General features: G+C 41.4%; 1 protein-coding gene across 1 annotated transcript in view; it reads left to right on the plus strand.

Moving 5' to 3' along the window:
• The window catches only part of MALRD1 (MAM and LDL receptor class A domain containing 1), a 268644-nt gene that overhangs the window by 108338 nt on the left and 138062 nt on the right, over nt 1-22244 (plus strand). The window contains exons 20-21 of the mRNA XM_048510491.1: nt 11584-11829; nt 14544-14701. Coding sequence (XP_048366448.1) covers nt 11584-11829; nt 14544-14701 — 404 coding nt within the window. The remainder of the gene's footprint in view (nt 1-11583; nt 11830-14543; nt 14702-22244) is intronic.

Raw genomic sequence — 22244 nt, forward strand, 5'->3', positions numbered from 1 at the left:
AAATGCCCAGTTCCAAATGCTACAACTCATCAACTGGGTCTGCAGCTGAAATTGAGAGATGAGGCAGTCTCTATGCTAGCAGAAATCCTTCTATCTGAGGAACGAACTTTCATTCCAGTTTTTCAGAAAAGTGTGTTTGTTTCATTATCAGAACAAATACGTATGTGATGCAAAATTCCACATAAACTTTCTCTTAATTCAATTGGAAGAGACTGCTGTTAAAGAACGTTGAAAAGAATTTTGAGGGCCAATTGGTATACAATGTTATGAAAATTGTTTTCCATTTAAAATCTGTCACACTTTTATTTATTTTCAATTAAATTAATCCTGAAGTATTGATGCCAGGGGACCCACAAGTGGATTTTCCATTTATCTTTCAAAGGGAATAGCAGCCATATGTTGCCACAGTTAGGAGGACTTACATAAGAGGATCAGGTCTAAGGGTGCCTCTAGTCCAGTACCCTGTTTCACTCTGAAGTCCCTAGAAACCCTGCAAGCTTTCCCTTGCTATTTGTTTAAGTAGACAATATGTATTCTGCCTCTGCAGAGACTTACTGGAGTGTCTCATGAAATGTGTCACTACAACTGTGTAACCATTCTTGTTTTAAATGTCATTCACTGGGAGTGTGCCTGTTGAGACAACACTTAATTTGAGTTTTAGCCTGAGTTGTTTTTAATTTTAGTTACTAGGCACTGTGCAATTAAAAAGTATATTATATTTTTATTTTTTCTATTGATCGCTAGAGAGTCTCACAAAATATACATCATAAAATGGTATGAAGATCATTAAAATTAACCATCAATTTAAAAAGCCATAAAAACCCAGCTGTCATTGTTCCAGGCTCTGGTATTCAGAAACTTACTGGTTCTGAACTTAACTCTTGCCTCCGTCCTGCAATTTAAGTCAATTCCTTTTGCCTAGCTGTGTGTGTGTGGTGTGCTGTAAAGTCACTTCTTACTCATGGCAACCCTAAGAATTAATGTCCTCCAAAAGATCTTATAACTAACAGGCTTGCTTAGATCTTGCCAACACTCTGGCCCTTTCCACATGGGCGGTATATGGCTCCCTGGGGACGGCAAAAACGCTGTCCCCAGGGAGCCATTCGCACAGGGGGTGCAGCTGCTTTGCAGCCACACTGCCCTCGCACCGCCCGACCGGCGTGAAGCCGCCGTTTTCCGACCTTGCTCGGGAAGTGAGGTTTTTTGAAAACGGCAACTGCACGGCAGCGGCTCCAAGGCGCCCTCCCCCCTTCCACCCTTCACTTACCTTGTCTCCGGCTGGCCGGCGCGTCGCCGAGGCCTGGGGACATGCCCCCCTGCCCTGTGATGCTGGAGCAGTCGCACAGGGCCGGGGGGGCGTGTCTCCAGGCCTCGGCGATGTGCCGGACGGCCAGAGACACGCTGGGTCGGTCGGGCGACGGCGCTCCGTGGTGCCGTCTTCCTGGCTGTTTCTGGGACCGTTCGTGCGAATCATGCGCTGTGATCATGCGCTATGAAAAATTAAACCTACCTGCATTACGGGTTCATTATGAATGAGGACCCCATGCCACTGCCATTCTTGGGGGGGGGGGTTAATGTTTAGAAGATCCATCCCCAGATTTCCCAGTGTTATCTCAGATTGAAGAGCCTTGTGGCAGAGAATGGTAAGCTGCAGTACTACAGTCAAAGCTCTGCTCACAACCTGAGTTTGATCCTGATTGAAGTCGGTTTCAGGTAACCAAGGGCCTTTCCCCACTTATCGTAATCCCCCCTATGCCGCGCGCTGCTCTTGGGCATCCCCACGCCGTTTAAAAGAGCGCCAGGGATGCCGCGCGCTGAGGGGGTGCAGCAGCGGCAGTGTTGGGGCGGCTGCACTGTCACCTCCCCTGTCGTGGGGAGTGCCGGGGGACCCCGCGCTACTTTTGGAGAGTATGGCGGGGCTTAAGGTAAGTGGGGAAAGGCCCCAAGTCAAGGTTGACTCACTCTTCCATCCTTTTGAGATAGATAAAATGAGAACTGGAGGTAAAGTAGAGATGGCTGGGGAAGGCAATGACAAACCACCAGTAAATAAAGTCTGTCTAGTAAATGTTGTGATGTGACATCACCTCGCGGGTAATGACCTACTGCTTGCTCAGGGGCCTAATATCTTTACCTTTGCCACCACCTCCTTTTTTTACATACTTGGTATCACTGTATGGGAGCGGAATTAGTTTTTCCATGCAGGCCCCATAGAAATGAATGGAGCCTGGATTGTAATAGCTCTTTTTGCATTGCTGAAAGAAAAAAGTTTCATGTTGTTTTTGCTGGTATTAAACGAATCAAATGTGAAGATGCTTTTAAAAGTAACATGCTTCTGTTGGACTACTAAAATAAAACCTAATATCTGAATTCTCTCTCTTTCCCACTTTCTGAGCTCTTTGAAAAACACACAGGGGAATGTTCTGCCATATATTACTCATATTTTTAATTGCTGCACAACAAAGGATTATGCACTGTGATTAGGGAAACTATCTCCCTTTGGAAAAACTGCCAGGCAAGTGTCTTTGAGCCTTTTCAGAAGGCACTATCAACTCAAGCTCTTCTAGTGTGTGTTTTTGAAGTCAATAAGCAGCACAATCCAACTTGAAGATAAGTCTATGCCTGGTTTACAACCTCAGACTGTATCTTTGTGGCACTCAAGTTGGAAATGAGTTTAGCAAGTACCTTAGTGATATATTTACAGTTTAATTACAGTGATGAAAAGAAGTTCCTTTAGGTTTAACAGTCACGAATGGAAAAGCTGATTTCACAACAGATAAAGCACCATCAACAACCAACAATAAAGCAGCAATGTATTATGAATTGAATTTCTTCAGCAAGTTGCTCTCTGTATCAGAGCATAAAATAATATTCTACAAACAGGCAGTTGTAAATCAACATTTGGGCTGTTTTGTGAGTGATAATGCAAAAGTCTTTTTGAGGACTAATCTTGCACTAAAAAAAATAAGATTACTAGTTAAAAGATTTTTTGTGCTTTTCAATTTGTTGTTTTTATCGAAGTCCTGCACATTAAGCTTTTATCGAAGTCCTGCACAGAACTCCTTGTGTATGTTAAGTGCTGTCAGATTGCTTCCAATTTATGGCTCTATGAATTAATGTCTTCCACAATGTCTTGTTGTTAGCAGCCTCACTCAAGCCTTGCTAACGGAGGTCTGTGGTTTCTTTAGTCGAGTCAATCCATCTCTTGTTGGTCTTCCTCTTTTACATCTGTCTTCAACTTCTCCTAGCATTATTTTTTTATGACCTTGACTTCTCATAATGTGATAGTATCAGTTTGGTAATTTTAACTTCTATGGACAGTTCTGGCTTGATTTGATATAGAATGCACTATGGGGTGTGTGTATGTGTGTTTTGGGGGGAGGGTCATGGTACCTGTAAAACTGTCCTCCAACACCCACGTTTCAAAGGAATTAATTTCTTCCTGTCAGTTTCACAGGTACACATACTATGTGTATGTGTACCTGGGCATGAATTAACTTGGTCTTGTTTGCCTCCATCTAGAGAGCTAGTGTGATGTTGTGGTTAAGAGCTGTGGACTATAATCTGGTGAAATGGGTTTGTTTCCCCTCTCCTCCACAGGATGCCTGCTGGGTGGCCTTGAGCTAGTCACAGTGCTCTCACCTACCTTGCAAAAATACAATTGTGGGAGGTGGGGGAAGAAGGCAATTATAAGCCACTTTGCAACTTCTTACAGTACAGAACCAAGCAGCCATGCTACCGCTTGTCCCCGTGTGTCTCCAGGCACAATGAGGTGCCCTCGTGGAGGGCAGAGGACACAAATGTCTAGTTCCTGGTTTGATGATCTCGTTTTTAATTTCTAGCCAATAGCCAATGCTATAAAATAGTGAGATTGTCAGATTGAACCTTGATCTCCCAAATCCTATCCCGCTACTGTGAAGGTCCCTGGGTTACCTAGACTGATTATTCTCTCAACCTTACCTGCTTCAAAGGGCTATTGTGTTGATTAATCAAGTACACTGCCCCAGACTCCTTGGAGGAAAAATATGAAAAAAATAAACTAGATACATAGCTGTTGCTATTAAACCTGTAGATTTTACAGATCTTAATACTTTTTTCGTGAGAAACATTACAAATCCCGCAAATTTATACTAAATTTAAACAAAAACCTTTATTCTAATTTTCATCAATGCTGTTTGACTTGAAGCACCTCTACTTCTGATTCTCCTTGAAACTAATTACATTGTTCAAGTATTGCTTTCTTTAAATGAGGTGCATTTGTTACCTCCCCTGTGCTGACATGTCATTAACTTTACACATTCAGAATTATGATGAGAGCCCTTCATTCTAGGTATTATGTCTTTGGGACATGTTATTGAGAAAATGCTATTTTAAACTATTTTTAAAGACACATACAATTTAAATGTATGACAGTGTGGGTTCTTTAGAAGAATAATGTTGCATTTGTCATAGAGATAATACCGAAAAGATGGCATTTACAATGAGTGGATCTGATGGGTCTTATGTCTTTCTTTCTCACAGATGTTGTTCCCTTTTAACCAAATCAAGGATGCAAAGGAGATGTGACCTTTAATTACACTGAAAGCAATTCAAAATAATAAAAGCCAGTCATGTCTGTAAAATTCATGGTTCTTTCAGAGATGCGACAAATATTAATGCATTAAAATACAATGCTTGATCAAATGATCTCCATTTATAAAGCAGTGATGAGCTTTTTAGTATAAACCAATATGCCTTTGGAAAGAACATGTAAACTGGTAATTCTTCCATTTATTCAATGCAAAAATTAAAGCTTTCTCCATTGTTGATCCTGTAATGGTTAGGCACACTTTTTAGTGTCATCCCATGCATCCCTATCCTTGCTCAATGGAAATCAGGGAAATTCATAACCTGACAATATCACAAAGTTGGACACATTTCTTAAATGTCATGAAGAGAGGGTGGAAACTCAACATGGGGATGCTGTTTTCCTGTGTTACCCTAAGAGCAGCAAATGTACAACAAATGAAGTGTAGGAGCATAGAACTTTTTCTTTGCAGTGGAGTTTAAGGGGGAGGGGCAGTTGACCAGCAAGAATGCCCACAAGAGTAGCAGAAGGAAAGAAGGCTCAGTGGTGTCCAGTGGCATTGAACTACATTAGATATACTCATGTTTAAAGCTTCAACATAAAACTCAGGCAGGTGAAGTTATGTTATTCAGGGTTTTTAAAAAAATTATACATGAGGTGTATATTGTACATTTGTAACGAATAACATATTGTAACTAATAATCTCAGTGGTGGTTGTCAAAGTTCATCTTGAGCAGCTTTGTATTTTCACAGTAGACATGTTCTGCAGTAGTCGGTCATTGAAGCTTACAACTGCTTTGGCCCAGTCCAGATTTGCTCAATCGAAGCATGCATTCCTCTTGAATCATTAAAGCGACCTATATGTACTGTAAAACATAGGATCACTTGCAATTCACCCCCTCTTTGTACCTGTCCAGTTGGATGCAACTTTAAATAATCTATATCAGCTAGTTCGCATGTCACACTTTTTGCACCTGAGCAGTCTGGGACATCTGCTCAAAAAGTTGATGCAATAAATGGTGGTAAGGCAGTCCTATAAGTGTTGGGGCATCATATTTCATTCTTGTGGTACATGGACAGCACATGTCCAACACAAACAGTATGCTCAAGCTATTATTTAATTTTATTATGTCAATGCCAGCCGTTTTGTTCCTGCTGTGGCTTATACACATAGCCCAGGGTAAAAATCCCCCTAGCGTCTCAGCTACTTGACCTCTTCAGGTTGGTGGATAGAATTAAAACAAAGAGAGGATTCAGACTCAATTCTTCAGAGCTATGCTGGGACTCTCTGAAAGAATAACAATGGCAGTTACAAGCCTTAAGGTTAGATTATGTTCATTAACAGCTCTTGCAAGGATTGCAGCCATAAACTTCTGGCTGATTGTTTACCATAGAGATCCATAGAGAGTGGTGTCTCTTTAGTTTTTGAAGATGCCTTTCTGAATAAAGGGAAGAAAAATGCAGCCCAATTTTTATATATTTTATACATATACATATATTTTATACATATACCTATACAATACCTGGACAGGTACAAAGAGGGGGTGAATTATATATATTCACCCCCTCTTTGTACCTGTCCAGGTCCAGGTATGTATTCTGTGACAAGTAGACTTTGTTCACATTTAACCTTGAATCTAAACTTTCCAGCACTTTAGAAATATGCAAGCTATTTGAGAACTTTAAGTGTACCAAAATATAGGAGAGTTTTAACAGTTATGTTTTAATGTGGTAACCTGCTGTACTGCAGTTCAAGCTCTACTTACAGCCTGAGTTTGATCCCAATGGAAGTTGGTTCAGGTAACCAGCTCAAGGTTGACTCAGCCTTTCATCTTTCCGAGTTCAGTAAAATGAATTCCTGGCTTGCTGGGACTAAAGTATAAATGACTGGAGGAAGCAATGGCACGTATCTCTGCAGATATAGTCTACTTAGTAAATGTAATTATGCAACATCATCTCATGGATCAGTAATGATCTTTTTAAGGTTTTGCAATCAGTAATTTTTGTGACAAACATATCAATTCAAATTACCGACTTTGTTCTTGTGGTGCATGGGTGATTAAGAGACTGTATTCCATATTTTGTTTTGTAGTCATTGTAAAGGAATTAGGGATCTGAATTATATTTTAAAGAGAACTGTCTCTTTTTTTAATTGTCCTATTGTTTATTGCCTGCCAGCCCACCAGCAGTATTTACTGGGGAGAGGAAACTTTTAAAAAATTATTTCAGTCTAATGTAGGAGTTTTTGATTACAAATGAATGCATCAAAAGACAGGTTAGGACTGTGCCCAGTGGCTGCCCTGACCCTCTCCCCCCCACCCACCTCCTAGGCCATATGTTGAAGAGTTTATTTGCACAGATCTTTCACATACACTTTCCCCTATCTTTTATACACAGTACTATGGAATATAGTGGAAAATGCAGATAAGATCCTTCCTATCTGGGACTTGTGCCTATTTTGCCAGCATAGATACAGATGCTACAGATCTTGGAAAGTCAAAACTTGACAGAATGCTTTGCTTTGAAATGTAGTTGTGTTCTATATTCCTACATAATATTTGCATGTCCTAAGTCGTGGGTGTGCAAAATGTTCAGTGCCTATGGAAATCCATGGCTTTGTAACCAAAGTATACAAGCCCCCTGTGACTGAGGGGTTTTTAAGGTATTAAGAGGGTCTTTAAGGTACTTTTTCAGCTATCCTGAGAGAGGCCTTTAATTAGGAAGCTGTATTAAGAAATTAGACAAGACATCAAGATATATGCAAAGTGTTATCATTGTAATGTTAGTGAGTCTGATTTCTAAGGCCCTTTCCACACAGCGAAAAGGGCGCCTCTCCACCGGCAGAAATTATGCTGGTGGAGGGGAGGGGGCCGTTCACATGGGAGCATGCGAATGGCCCCCGCAGAGGCCGGGGCGGAGCTGCCTCTTCTGCGTCCCCCCCACTCACCTCGTCCTCCAGCGTTGGTCTGGAGGGCTGCGGGGACCCGCCCATGCTGCCCTCCGACCTCCAGGGGTCGGAGGGCAGCGTGGGCAGGTCTCAGCAGCCCTCCAGACCAACGTTGGAGGACGAGGTGAGGGGGGGGAACGGGAAAGCAGGGTCTTCTGTGCGGTTCTGTTCACAACGTGCCAATGGGAAGGAGGCGCTTTCCAAAAACCTCCCTTGGGAAGGGAGGTGGAAAGCGGGCGCCTTCACGCCGCTCAGGGCCGCACAGGACGCCACTGCTGCATTGCAGCAGCGCTGCCTGTGCGAACAGCTCCCCAGGGACCAGTGTTTTTGGCCCCATGCGGAAAGGGCCTAAGTGCAGATATGTACAGGAAATAAACTTCTCTTGTTTCCTTTTCTTTGTGAAAACTAACTGTGTTCAAGCTCTGGTGTGGCAAGGGAACTCATTGCTAGGTTTGATATTTTTGTTGAAATCACAGCTGTGCACTGCTATCACCATTATACATTTCAAACATCTTTTGAAAGGTAGGCTTTTTAACTGCATTGATCCTCGTCATTTCTGTATAGTCATTATTGTGATTTGTTGTAAATCCCCGTCAGTTCATGAGTTTGAGCTTAGAGACATTAATGTCTCCTTGGAGCCCATTACTGTCAATGCATCTACGATGCGTGAGAACAAAAAGTTCACTTGCTAACAATCTCTGCAAATCATTGCAGTGGAAAAAGTTATTGAACCTTTACAAAGAAGACGCCACTGTCAATTAAATAGCCAGATTGTATTTCTGTGTTGCTTCTCTTGTATCTACAGATCATAATGTGAAGCGCCTGAATCTATAGTGTATTGTTTCTGATACTTCACAAGCAGAAATAGGAAGCATTCCATCTTTTTCCCTTCCATGCTTTAAAGGCTTGTGGGGTCATGCTTGTCTGGCTTGCCTCAGCTCCTTTCCACCTGAAGTAGTCTTGTTCCATGAATTCATTCTCCTTTCCCTCTGCTCCATTGTGGGTGCCCACACCTGCAACAAGATGACATAGTAGTTACTGGGGTAAGATTTGGGCCAGAGGGGCTACCCCCCACAAAAGGGGGTGATTCTGTTGTAGTGGTTATGTGTTCCACAGCCTCCCATACACACAACCCAGCCCCACTGACCTTCCCCCACCTACCCTTGATACATGGGTTAAGCAACCCCTCCTGCCACATCCTTGCCCTTGTGGCTGGCAATTAAGGCGACTCCAGGTGGAGCCAAATGAGGGTGAAAAAGGAGCTTGCCTGAGAGGGGCATCTCTCTTGTCCGTGAGCTTTCTGGCCACGATGGCTGCATACCCTCCCATACAGGGAAGGTTGTTATGCCCTGGGTCAGCCCTGCTCTGCAAAATGCCAGCCCATTTTTCTAGCAGTGAGGCAAATATGCAAGGTGTCAGACTGACAGTGCAAAGTATTAGCTCTGAGTGCTTGCCCCTCCATCAAAGGTGCCCAGTGTTCATGCTAAGTCAGCACATCTGGTAGCTGTTTGACAGTATTCAGGTCAGGTGTTTTACCTACTGGGAAATGTGTATGTCTGGGAAGATGCTTATGAAGGGGGAGAGGCCCCACTATTGGGGGGTTGTGCTGGCTTCCACCTTCACCCCATTGGCTAGCCATTTGGTTAGCTTCCAGAGCTGATTATGGCTATGGAAATAGGGCTGTACCAATGGGAGTGGCCCTTTTTGTGGTCTGATAATGCAACTCTCTGGGCTGTGCCACAGTTTTTGCTGGCATAACCTTGTGCCAGAAAAAAGTAGGTGTTCCCAGTCCAAAGGGGCTCAGGGATTCAACTAACATCAGCCCTACCCCCTGGGAATGCCCCCATTGGTGCCTGTGCAAGTCCCTGCACTGGAAATATGCTAATACACAGGCTCTCTTCTATGTCATACTCCCAAGCTGCTCCTCAGGGCTGGCAAATGTCCCCTGTCACCTTCGTGAGTGCCCCTTACGACATCATAATTGGCAATTCAGTGATACTGCCTCCACATCACCCTTGTCTCCCCCTTTGGATTGCGCTGTTAGCAAACATGCTTTAGATGACTCCAGAGCATGTCAGTCCTGCACGTTCACGTAATTTCATTATGCTCATTGTGCCTATTAATGTGGAAACATATTTTGGTATTCCCATTCTAATATACTTTGAAGGACTTATCTGGCAAAGTACATTTTTGTTATGCTTCGTTTCAGTTTTACAGCTTATTCTGAGCCAGAGATGCTTCAAAGGGACCATCACCCAGGAAAATCACTTCAGAGAAAAAGCTGGAAATAAAAACATATGCTTCACTGTATTAAACTATTGAATTAAACCAGTGCAGTATTCCAGCTCTTCTAGTGAAGCCCAGAATGGATTCATCCACAAAGGAAGAAAGCCACTTCACTGGATATTTTTGTGTAAAGGTCCCTGAAAGGCAAAACGAGTTAAAATATGGAGATATTTCCTTCCCCTCCTGCCTCACTTCTCACTACTAAATTTTACCTTGGTTTTTGGCACTGAAGTAGTATAATTTAGTGACTTTCATTGTTTTGATTTTTTCTTTTTATCAGCCATTTACTGAAATTTTCTGTGATCTTTAGCAATAAAATAAGATTTTTAAACAATAAAAGAAGAATATATATGTTTGGGAAAAAACTTGAAATTTAGAGAAGCAAATACACTATGCGGGTTGTACAAAATTGTCTGGAGGAGAAGAGGCTCCTAAAATTTTATTATATCATTGTTATAAATTATTAATCTCCATGAATTCAGTCAGCTCTCCGTTTAGGCAAAGTAGCCACAGGAGGCAGGTAAAAGAGAAAGCAGGATGAAGAAGGGAAGCATTAGTTGTCATTGTGCACCTGCCTGTTGGGGAACACCTGTAGATCTGCCACAAAACCTCATGTATTGGAAAGGATTCTTGGAAGTGTTGTAGGACATGTGCTCAGCTCACATAGCATGCTAGCCAGCACATTCATTTTCACAGTCACTTTGCATGTACTCAAAATGCATCACAGAGTGAATCTAGAACTCTTTTGCAGCTGGATTGGGAAGGCTGGATTGGGAATGGTGCCAAGATTGATATTCTGGCATCACTCGTCTTTTTACTGAGGAACTCTGAGAAGAGTCAGAAGAATACCATGAGTTCCCTGTACATTGCTAACCTATAGGTTTAGCCTGGAGTTCTTCCAGAATTACAGCTATCCTCCAGACTACAGAAATCAGTTTCTTGGGAAAAAATGACTCCATTATGGGTGGACTCCATAATATTACATCCCTGCTGAGGACCTTCCCTTCCCTTCCCTTCCCTTCCCCTCCCCAAACCCCTTCCCCACCCTCAAATCCCCAAGAATATCTTTATCTAGGGTTCTCAGCAATTAAATCAGAAAATGGGTAAGAAAAGAAAATGACTTCATTTCCCTTCCCCCCCCCCCAACAAACACCTTGGCCCTTTCCCCACTTACCGTTTGCTGCGCGCTACTCTCCCCAAATAGCGTGTGGTCCAGTGGCGCTCCCCACGAGTCTGGGCGGCAACAACGCAGCCGTCCCGACTCTGCCGCTCTCACATCCCCTCAGCGGGCGTAATTTCTGGCGCTGAAGAAACGGCACCTTCTGACTGCGCGGGGCAGTGGGGAACACGGCTCTGCGCGGGGCAGTGGAGAACACAACCCCGTGGCAGAAATCACTCGCGCTGAGAGTAGCATGCCGCAAACGGTAAGTGGGGAAAGGCCCGTTGTGAGGTAAATGGGACTGAGAGAGCTCAGAGACGCTGTGACTAGCCCAAGGTCATCCAGCTGGCGTGTATTGGACTGCACAGGCTAATTTGAATTCCCCAGATAGGCCTCCACAGCTCAAGTGGCAGAGTGGGGAATCAAACCCAGTTCCTCCAGTACACCTACTAATAACCACTGTGCCACTGCTGCTCCTGGGCTAACTTCATCCTGCTTCTAAATTCATGATTCTGATTAAATTTAATCTTAACTTTGCCCTCATACATTTTCGACAAAACCTGTGTGGTATTATTGTCTCGTAATTTCCCTTGTGTGTTGGTGAAATCTTTCTTTTTTCTTTTCCAGGCTCTTGTTCCGAGGATTTGTTGGAATGCCTAAATGGCAATTGTTACGGACCAGAACAAAGCTGCAATTTTGTGGATGACTGTGGGGATAATACAGATGAGAGAGAATGTGGACATTCCTGCACTTTTGAAAGTGGTATATGTGGTTGGCGGAATTCCCTAGCCGATAACTTTGATTGGGTTATGGGAACCAGCTCGCCTCAAATCCTTAGACCTCCTAAGGACCACACACTGGGGAATGGGAAAGGTATATCGCCAGTTAAACACAGGGAATCAAACTGCATTCATAAAGCTTATCATCGTAATCCTTCAGAACCTCTCAATGGAATATTGTCAGGATTATGTGCATTGATTAAATCCTTGATGCCTGGATATCAGAGTGGCCTGAAGACTTTTATTGGTATTGTAACAGTTTTGAAGGCACATTTCTATTCCTCATGGTTAGGTGGGTAAACACATAAAGCTGCCAACACTTCTCATCTCAGTCTTTATGACTGAGCTGTTCTGCAGCTCTGACCTGATGTTTGCCCTGGGCCTCTACTTAGTTTACTGTGGCAAAGCCAGGGCATAGCTATACAATAGTGCACTTATTCCATAAGGAAATACTACATGTTTCTCTCACAAATGATTTTCTTTTCATCACACATTGGACAGTTGTATTTCATACAACTGTTTACTGAGTTGTTGTTTTCATACAACTTGTAAAAAAACCCTCAGATCCACAACATCGTAATTTCTGTGGCTGCAATCATACAGTGTGTGTGTCGTGTCAGAAGTAACCTTTTCATAGCAGTGCTTGAGGATTTGCGATGTTTCCTCTGGAGAGAGCGTGGCAGCATTTACTTGATCTCATTCCCCAACAATACTGTTGCAACCCTATAACAACAAATTAATGCCAAAGTTAAACCTATGTCATAAAATCCATCGCTTGAATCTGACACTAATAAAAAAAACCAGTACAGAAGCAGTAAACAACAGTAATGTTGTTTACATGGTTACCCATCTGGAGCAAACTACAGGCTTGTACGTGACTATACAAGTTGGGAACCATAATATTTACAGTGCATGAATGGGTGTACCTGAAGTAGAAGTACCACAAACAGTTTTTGCAGCTGTTTACTTAATTCCAGTGGGAAGATCATTCCATGTGGCTCTAGATGATTTTCTTGGCTCTCTCTGGGCACCAGTTCTGTGGAAGCAACAAGCAGAAAGGCCCCCGTTATTGACCCTAGGGAGCATCCTCAAAATGACCCAGCAAGATCAAATCTGCAAGTTTAATTGGTCCCATACTTCCCTTAGGCAAGTGGACTATCACTTACAAAAGGAGGGATTTTCTATGCCTTTCCTCAGGGAAAAGACAGGTACAGGGATAGGGACATCGGGCTTGAGCAGTGAGAGAAGATATATTGTTGAAGGCTTTCATGGCCAGAATCAACTGGCTATTGAGGGGTTTTCCAGGCTGTGTGGCTATGGTCTGGACATTTTTGCTCCTAACAGGTGAAACTGATGGAGATGTCAGTGAAAGCTGGGGCGTCATCTTTACATTGCAATCCTAAACACAGTTTTACCCCTCTAAACCTTCCATTCCCTGTAACAGTTCAGGATGGCAGTTTTAATCTATGAACTGATTTTACAAAGATTCTGACTGACATAATGTTAATTTTATGTCTCTGCCTCTGGGGGATTTGCATAGTTATCAACAGTTGAATACAATTTAGAATCTTTCTGTATCTTATCTTTTCATCTGGAGCATACCGTAATGTTCAACAAATGAATAATTTATTTCAGGCACCTACAGATCTCTGCATGAGGTCTTTAGTTTATCTCCTACTGCCAAGTCTGTTTTGCTTTCTTGGAAACACTATGCCAGAAGAGAACCTGAGGAGCATCTGTTTCAGTTAATTTTAGCTACAGGAATCATGTATATAAAATTTTTGCTTTTTGAGAAAGGTTCAGTGATTTGGAAGGGACATATCAACTCAGCCTCTTGCTAATAGCCAGCACCTACTACAAAGTTACTTAGAGCCATTGAAAAAGGATTCCAGCTTTATAGAAATCAATGATCCATCCCTAACTCAATGTAGTGTGGCAAGATTCAGCACATTTAACTAGCAAATACTAGTCCAACCCCTTCCTAAATTATTTTAAGAAATATTTTGTACATCTTCATCAGGAAATCTGTTCCATTATCTAAATATTCATTGTTAGCAAATTCTGCTAATTTTTAAATTTACTTCATTTAAAAATCATTATCTTTGATACTATTGCTGGGCATTTCATAGAAATTCATTCTCTATGGTCTCTGGGTTGAGTTTTTCAGAACTGTCCATATTTAAGTAACTTTAACATATTTAAGTAACATAACTTTAAAATAATATGCAGAGGAATTATTTATTTTTTCCTCTTAATACCCTCATATTTCATTCATTCATTCATTAACCAGCATGGAGTTATATCAGGATATGTGCTTTGTGGAACACCTGGTATGAGAAATAGTTGGTGTTCAACAAATGTTGGAAAAGATAGGATGAGAGACAAGGTAAAAACAAAAGGGAAGGAAAGCAGACTCAAGCTGGTCAGGAGGACAAAGAAGTGAAAGCATTCTAGCTTGCAGTCAAGTTGTCCCTGGTATAAACCCCAGCAGTGAATATATGAGGCTCCTTTCCCAGCCCATTAGGAGACCATACTGGAAGCCATTTAGTATGTGAAGCATAGATGATACAACTCCAAAAGGTGAGCAGGTTTATGTTATTGGCCAATATAAGGGCTTTGCAAACCACACAGAACACTTCTGCAAATATAATTACAGGGAAGCAATACACATCTTCCCAAATTTCCCTTGTGTTTTTAAGAAATGACCAAGCAAGGTTTTGAGTGTTAAGATATGCACCACAGTTGTAATTGACTCTTTAGTTGTGCTACACTTCACACATTGAAATTTTTTATCATTTTTTCTTGTAGGACATTTCCTGTATCTTGAAGCAACTTCGGTAGGTGTTAGAGGGGACAGGGCACATTTGAAGAGTTCCAGGTGGAAAGAATCTAGCACCACTTGTGTACTGAGTTTCTGGTATTACACATCTTCAAAAGCATCAGGACGTATCCAGGTTTTCGTTAAGGTAACAAGTTCACTTTTCACTTTTTTTCATAGCTGTAATGCAGCCACTCTTCTCTCAGTATCATTTCTAGCAAAGAGTTCTTAGCAGAGTTTCTATTCATCTCTATACAACAGACTCTTCATGTCGTAGGGAAAGGTGTTGCTCAGTAAATACAGATTCATGTGAAATTCCTACCTATGATTTTGTATGTATGTTCTACATGTATTTTACTATACAGAAGTGTCATTTGCGAAGAAATGAATCACATTTGACATAGTCATTAACACTCAACATGAATTTAAAACAGTTTGACAAACATTTAAGAAACCACAAAGTATGCTTTATTTATTTAATGTATTTATAATCAGCCTTTCTTGCTTTGACTCAAGGTGGACAACACAGTATAAAAACAATGCCATAAAATAGCATCAGACATTCAATAAACAGTGCAATAGATTTGAAATTTAAAGACAATGCAAAAAAGTATAGGATTGATCGTGAACAAATGCAAAGAACTGAATTTTACAAGTAGAATTTTGCAGTATAAGCACGATAGAACATACAAAAAACAATCAAATAGGCTATTTATTCTGCATGAGCTGCGCAGAAAGTGGAATTTGGAATTAGATACAGAATGAAGTATCAAATGTTTAAACAAAAATATTTATTGCTCTTCTGTCTATGTGTAGCAATCAGAATTAGATTGATGGTCAAATTGCATATAGCAGAAAGAAAATAGATATATAGATGGACAGTATGGTATGGTAACTAGAGAACTGGACTAAGTGGGAAGATTAGGAGTTGAAATCTCAGCCATGAAGCAGCTGGGTAACCTTGGACCAGTTGTTCTCTCTCAGCCTAACCTAGCCACAAGAACTGTAGAGGATAAAATAGATACAGGAAAAATCATTAATTGAGTTATCTGGAAGAAAGATACCACACTGGAATCTAAACAAATAATTTTTATAGGCTGCATTGGTGATGAATTACAGTTCCCTTGTGATTTAACACAGGGTCAAGAACCCTGGCTACAGAGCTGCACGCCACATTCCTAAATTTGTTAGCATTTTGATACAAAAAGTTCTTGCCATATTGCATTTCTTCCATTTTTACCCATGAGGAGAGAAATGAGTGTTTTAGCCCATGCCGTTACAGTATACACATGACACTGTGAATCATGACAGAGCCAAGTTAAGCCAGATACTTCCCCGGAAACTGCTTTCAGCTCTCAGACTCTCTTTTAAAGATAATACAGTTTTGTACCAAATGTTATCATAAGTTGCAGCATAAAAGGTCCAGGGGGAAAAAAATTCCTTGCTTTAGTGCATACATCAGAGAAGGGTGAGTTGGATTAAATTGCTTGAATGGTCTTTTCTGTTGCTGATGAAAAGAAAAGGATAAGAACAATTATAGGAATAGCCAGGTTTTCAAGACAGCAGTGTAGCTCTTTGGTGAGCTTATTTTCAACTTTATGGAGAACTTTCCTGGAACAGTAGAATAGGTATGAGAGGTTAATAAAGCAATCCCAGACAGGTCTATTCAGAATCCTATTCCAGTTTGTTAGATCTGGTTTGGGCCTTTGAGACATATAAAGACCTTTAAAGATAATTTTGCTGTGGGAAGCATGTTTAACATTTATTTATTTTATTTGTATCTCTACTATTCCGCCAACACTGACTCACAAAGAAACCAGTCAAGAGATAATATTGCAGAAACAGTGTCAATGAAGATAGTGCCTGATAACTATACGTGTTTTATATTTGTAATTCTGTTGTTGATTATATACTATCATGTGTGTGTGTTTGTGTGTGTGTGTGTGTTTGTACAAAGAGAGGTGGCATATAATTATCCCCCATTAACAACAAGTTACTTATTTTTCTACTCTAGGGGGGGAAATTGTATGTCTGTGTCAGGAACTGCAGTCCTGAACCCAAATGCCACTCAAGTCATATTTAAAAGAGCCATATTTGAGACCCACCCACCCTGGGGGTTTGGGGAGGGAGGGGAAGGGGCCCATTATCTGGTCATGGTCCACCCACCATGTGGGGAAGAGAGGGCTCCAAATATGGCACTTTTAAATAGAAAATGAAATTTTTCAGATATATTAGAGGTTTAAATGTACTGCTTCAGGAGTAATGAGGATATTAGAATAACCAGTATGTGAAGGAATTGGCTTGCAAAGATTATTATGGATTTAAATGGCTTCTTTATGGAGCATTAATCAACATGTCAGCACTAATAAGTTGTAATATTTTCAGTGATGCAAATTAACTTTCTTCTATTGACTCTTTGGTGATCTCTGGCTCTGACTTTTGACATGTTGACTCTTTAATTATAAAAAGTTGTCGATTCCTGGTCTAGGTCTTATAGGTCTGAAGCAGAAGGGAAGGACTGGGAAGGACTTTATTACCCAAACTGCTACATGTGTCAGTCTTATAACATGCACAATATCCTTTGCATTTTTAGGGTCAGACATGTCACTGGGGTAATTATTTCAGGGTCAAACAGTCTGGTGGATAGCCAGGTCCCAATCTGATACAGTACTCTAATTAAGAAGGGAAAATGAGGCATGCACGCACACGCAGAATCTCAAAAAGAAATAATTTTTATTCTCCTAGCAAGGTAGAAGAGAGAATGCTAGGGAAAACATACACTTAAAACAATGTTGCAGTATTGCAAGGGTAGCAATGCCTCAGTTGTTATCTAATTGGGGTGAATAAGGGCATTTATTTATTTATTTATTTATTTATTTATTTATTTATTTCCCACCCTCCTCAACCAGGGGCAGGCTCAGGATGGCTCCCTGAATTTAAAACATACCAATACACTATTAAATACTATAGCTAAAACCATAACCCCAAGTTGGTGACAGGACAAATTCCAGAATCCCATAATAAAATCAAAACCAAAGGGGGTGGCATCATAATCAATAATAAAACATAGATAATAAATATCATTGTCAGTTGGGAAGCCAGCAGATGGAATAGGGACAGCAGAAGGCCTCAACCAAAAGCCTGGTGGAACATCTCTGTCTTGCAGGCCCTGTGGAACTGTTGAGGGTCCTACAGGGCCCTGGTGTCAGCTGACAGAGAGTTCCATCAGGCTGGAGCCAAACCAACATCCTTGGTGCCAGGAATCACCAGAAGATTTCTGTCAAAAGACTGCAACTCCAGAAATGTGGTTCTGGAGATATGAGGGCCCCAGACTGCACAAGGCCTTAAAAGTCAAAATTAACATGTTGAACCTCATCTGGAACTCCACTGGTAACCAGTGCAGCCTGTATAATATAGATGTTATGTGTTCCCTTACCATAGATCTGGTGAGGAATCTTGCAGACGCATTCTGGACCAGTTTTAGTTCTCAGATCCGCCTCAAAGGCAGGCATGCATAGAGCGAGTTACAGTAATCAAGCTTGGAGGTGACCATTGCATGGATCACTGTGGCTAGGTCTGAACGGAACAGGTAGGGAGCCAACTGCCTGGTCTGTTCCAAATGGAAAAAGGCTACTCTAACTGTGTGTGACACCTGGGCCTCCATACATAAGGAGGACTTCAAGGTCACACCAGGCTTTTGACAGATAAAGCAGGTTTTATAGCCTTACTGTCAAATTGGGGCAGCTGAAACCCCAACCAATTCCCCCTTCCCCAGCCACAGGACCTCCATCTTCAGCGTACTCTTCAAAGTATAACTTCAGTGTACTTTTTCTCAACCATGCAGACACAGCCTCCAGACACTGCGTCTGGGGCACAGTTGGATGGCTATCCATCAACAGAAAAAGCTGGGTGATAACCCAGCTCCAAGCTCCAAGCATGCTGAGCCAGGGGTTACATGTAGATGTTAAACAACATTGATGAGAAAATAGCCCCATGTTGCACACCACAAACAAGTGGATGCCACCGAGATACCCCCTCCCCTAGTATCACCTGCTTTCCTTGGTCCTGGAGGAATGAGGTCAGCCATTGCTAGACTGTACCCCATATCACAGCATCAGTGAGGCATTGGCTCATATGGTCATGGTCGGCCATGTCAGTTGCTATGGTGAGGTCCAATTGCACCAGCAGCACTGACCTGCCTCAGTCCAACTACTTCCAAAGCTCATCTGTGATGGCGACCAGCATGGTCTTCATCCCATGGAACCCTGACTGGAAGGGATTCAAAACTGATTAATCCTTCAGAAATACCTGCTGTTGTTCTGCCACACCTTACTCTGAAACAAAAGATTTGAAACCAGGTGGTAGTTGATCAGATCTGTAGGATCTAAAGATAAAAACTCAGAAATATTACAAATCAATGTCCACACAGTGTTGATGCAGAACAGTTGAAGCAAGAAGTAAAAATACAGAAACTAATCAATAGTAATGTAAAATCTGTGTATCCTTTAGAAAATTAATGAGATCTGCAAAATCTGGCAGAAAATGTTATCGCTGAATATGATACATTTTTCACAAATAAAAAATAGAAAATGGTTCTTGTCTCATTGCAGGCAAATTACTATGAGAGAATCTCATGTTTTTCTGAAACTGCACACTTTAAACATTCATTCAAACATTTTGGTGACCTGGAATAATAAGCTTTTCCAGTGCACAGAGAACTAAATTGCTGGGCTACAGGATCACAAATGTATTTTTGAGTTTTGTGATAGCATAACGGTGCGAAGGAAGTGGCAGACTTGAATATTTTAAAATGTGCAGAATATGAAGACTTTTGTTAGAATCCAAATTCAGAAGCCCAAATGCATTTAGGTAACATTTTGTTTCAGGAATTGAAGTTTTATTTTGTTTCCGTCTAAGGAGGCTGGCAATTTTACAGTTCAGTCCTAAGCAGAGTCAAACATTTTAAGCCCCATTGACTTCAAAGGACTCAAAAGGTTATAGTGCACTTAGAGTTGCTCTGTTCAGATTTTCTAGTGGTGACTTGGTAACTGCAAATGTTTGAAAGGTAAAGGTCTTTGAATTAATTCACTCTGGTTTTGAAAACAAGAAAATGCTAGTTTATACTGTTCTTAGGAAGTCATTTCTGCTAAGTAAAATAATGTCCAAATGCCATTTCTGATATTATATCTTTGGAAGCAGCCAAAGAGTGACAACAGAATCATGAGTTTATTATGTACAAAAGAGGGAGGATAGACTGTTTAGGCAGACATTGACTCAGTTTTTAACTGAATGTATTTAATTATGTATTTTTTATCTTGTTGCCCCAAAAGGGATGGGGAAGTATCGAAATTTAATAAAAGAAGAAGAAGAAGAAGAGTTTGGATTTATATCCCCCCTTTCTCTCCTGCAGGAGACTCAAAAGGGCTTACAATCTCCTTGCCCTTCCCCCCTCACAACAAACACCCTGTGAGGTAGGTGGGGCTGAGAGAGCTCCGAGAAGCTATGACTAGCCCAAGGTCACCCAGCTGGCATGTGTGGGAGTGTGCAGGCTAATCTGAATTCCCCAGATAAGCTTCCACAGCTCAGGCAGCAGAGCTGGGAATCAAACCCGATTCCTCCAGATTAGATACACGAGCTCTTAACCTCACTACAAGAAGCAACTTGTTAACACTTAATACACACTCACCAGGCAGCAGATCAATGACTGCTGACTAAAAGGTTGTAGGCACCCACTAACAGCTGACCTTTTAACAATCAGCTTTTGGTGAGCTCCACCCTGAGGATGGGAAAGGAAAGTAACCAGACAGAAATGGTTTGAGGTGCTATTTGCCCCACACTACCATAAGGCTTCTGGAAAGCCACTCAGAATGTCCCAAATCTTGCTGGGGCCTTCAGAAGGCTTGGAGGATGTGACCAAGGATGACAGACAAGTTGTGGCTCTCCATTGAGAAGGGCATAGAGCGGGGGGGGGGGGAGGTAGATTTTGGTGGTATCCAACTGTCTGAGGCCACGGGAGGACAGTTTAGTTAAAGTAGGCCTTGATGGCTGAGGCTGGGTTTTTTAAATGGTGTACTACATAAGACTGTATGAGAACTAACATTAATACAGGTATTCAGCATGAAAACCCCAATTCTTTTCCATGATTCTTAGAGTTTGAATGTTGGGGATCTGACAATCTTGAGTTTTACTGAGAAATGTGGACTGTAAATGATGTAAAGTAGAATAAATCTGCTCCTTAAAGCAGGTGATCTCCAAAAATGTTATGAGGCGTCTAATGTAGCTGTTTAGATCCTGACCAATGTATTAAACTGAACTACTGGTAGTAAAGATATAAGGTATTCCAACAACAACTAAAATGCCTGGACTTCACTAACAAGATTTATTTTAATTTCTGGTCTCCAATTTTAAAAAAGGGGGAGGGAGAGTCTAGTTATTAAAGACAGAAAGGGGGACATGCAGAATAATTTGATGGAGATAGTAGAAGCCAGTCAGTTTCCTATTAATTGTATAAAAGGGTCAAATAAGGTTGTATTCACAATCTGTATTATGTCATTAGTAATCTCTCTATGTACTGTCTTCATGCAACTGCCAAACTGCATTATTTAATGATAATTTAACTGTAAGCCATGGAATGTTTCCTTAATTAGAAGCATCAGTCCACGGCAGCTGTCAGTTTCTTTCAGGTTAGGAAAGCAAATATATAAGCCATAACATCTAAGCAACATGATCCTTATATCTAAAGCCGAATCTAAAGTACTGTGCACTCCATAGTAAAACATAATCCAGATTCTGAGGGTCCAAGACAGAAATAAAATCATAATGTAATGGTACAAGAACACATATTTTTTAAAAAAACAAAAACAGCCTCACTCACCAAGGTGAATAAGAGTTGAACAGCTGAAAATATTTTCAAGAGGCTTATAAAAAAACCCAGTAAAAGCAGAGAGAAATTTAAAAAAGCTTTTATTTTGAAAAGGCTTTCAAAAATCCTGAAGGCTTCATCTCAAGTGGATCTCCCTTCAAAATACATTCCATAGGCTTGGATCTCATCTGAAAAGTCTTTTCTATAGTCCCTCTTCTCCCCTATTCATGCGCTTTGTATTAAAGATCTTTCAGCAGACCTGCTGTTATGATGTTTAAAGGATGGAAGTGCTTGAATGAAGACTTCACAGGAAGGACATTCAGAGCCTCATTAGCAAGGGCCTTGCAGTGGGTATGGCAATAGGGATGGTTTTGAATTTCTCATCTTTTTAGTTTTGATCCACTAATTCCTGTTCTGATTCTGCTTCTCCCTTGTTTAAAGGGAACTTTTGATAGCTTGCACCTTGTCCTGGGAATAACAGGAAATGGTGCACTGATTTGTGGGGAGGAAGGGGGGTGCAAACGCAGGAGATAAATTCTCTGACACTAAGGAAGAAGTATTTCTCTCCTAGGCAGTGAGTTTCTTCTCTTCCATCTGCATATCCTGGTCGTTGAGACTCGAGACTGTTCTAGGGCAGGCAGGCAGGCGGGCAGGGTCACAATGAAGTGATATTCCTGCCTGCCCCTTGAGGTCACAATCAGAAATGGGATCCAGCCAGTTCTCACCACTTCTCTAGAAGTGGTTACTAATTTTTTCTGAGTGCCGAGAAGGGGTTACTAAAGCAACCTCCCTGGCCAATAGGGGCGGGAGGTGCGTGTGTGCGGTAGCG

Source organism: Sphaerodactylus townsendi, linkage group LG11, assembly GCF_021028975.2.
Source record: "Sphaerodactylus townsendi isolate TG3544 linkage group LG11, MPM_Stown_v2.3, whole genome shotgun sequence".
Classification (NCBI taxonomy): Eukaryota; Metazoa; Chordata; class Lepidosauria; order Squamata; family Sphaerodactylidae; genus Sphaerodactylus; species Sphaerodactylus townsendi.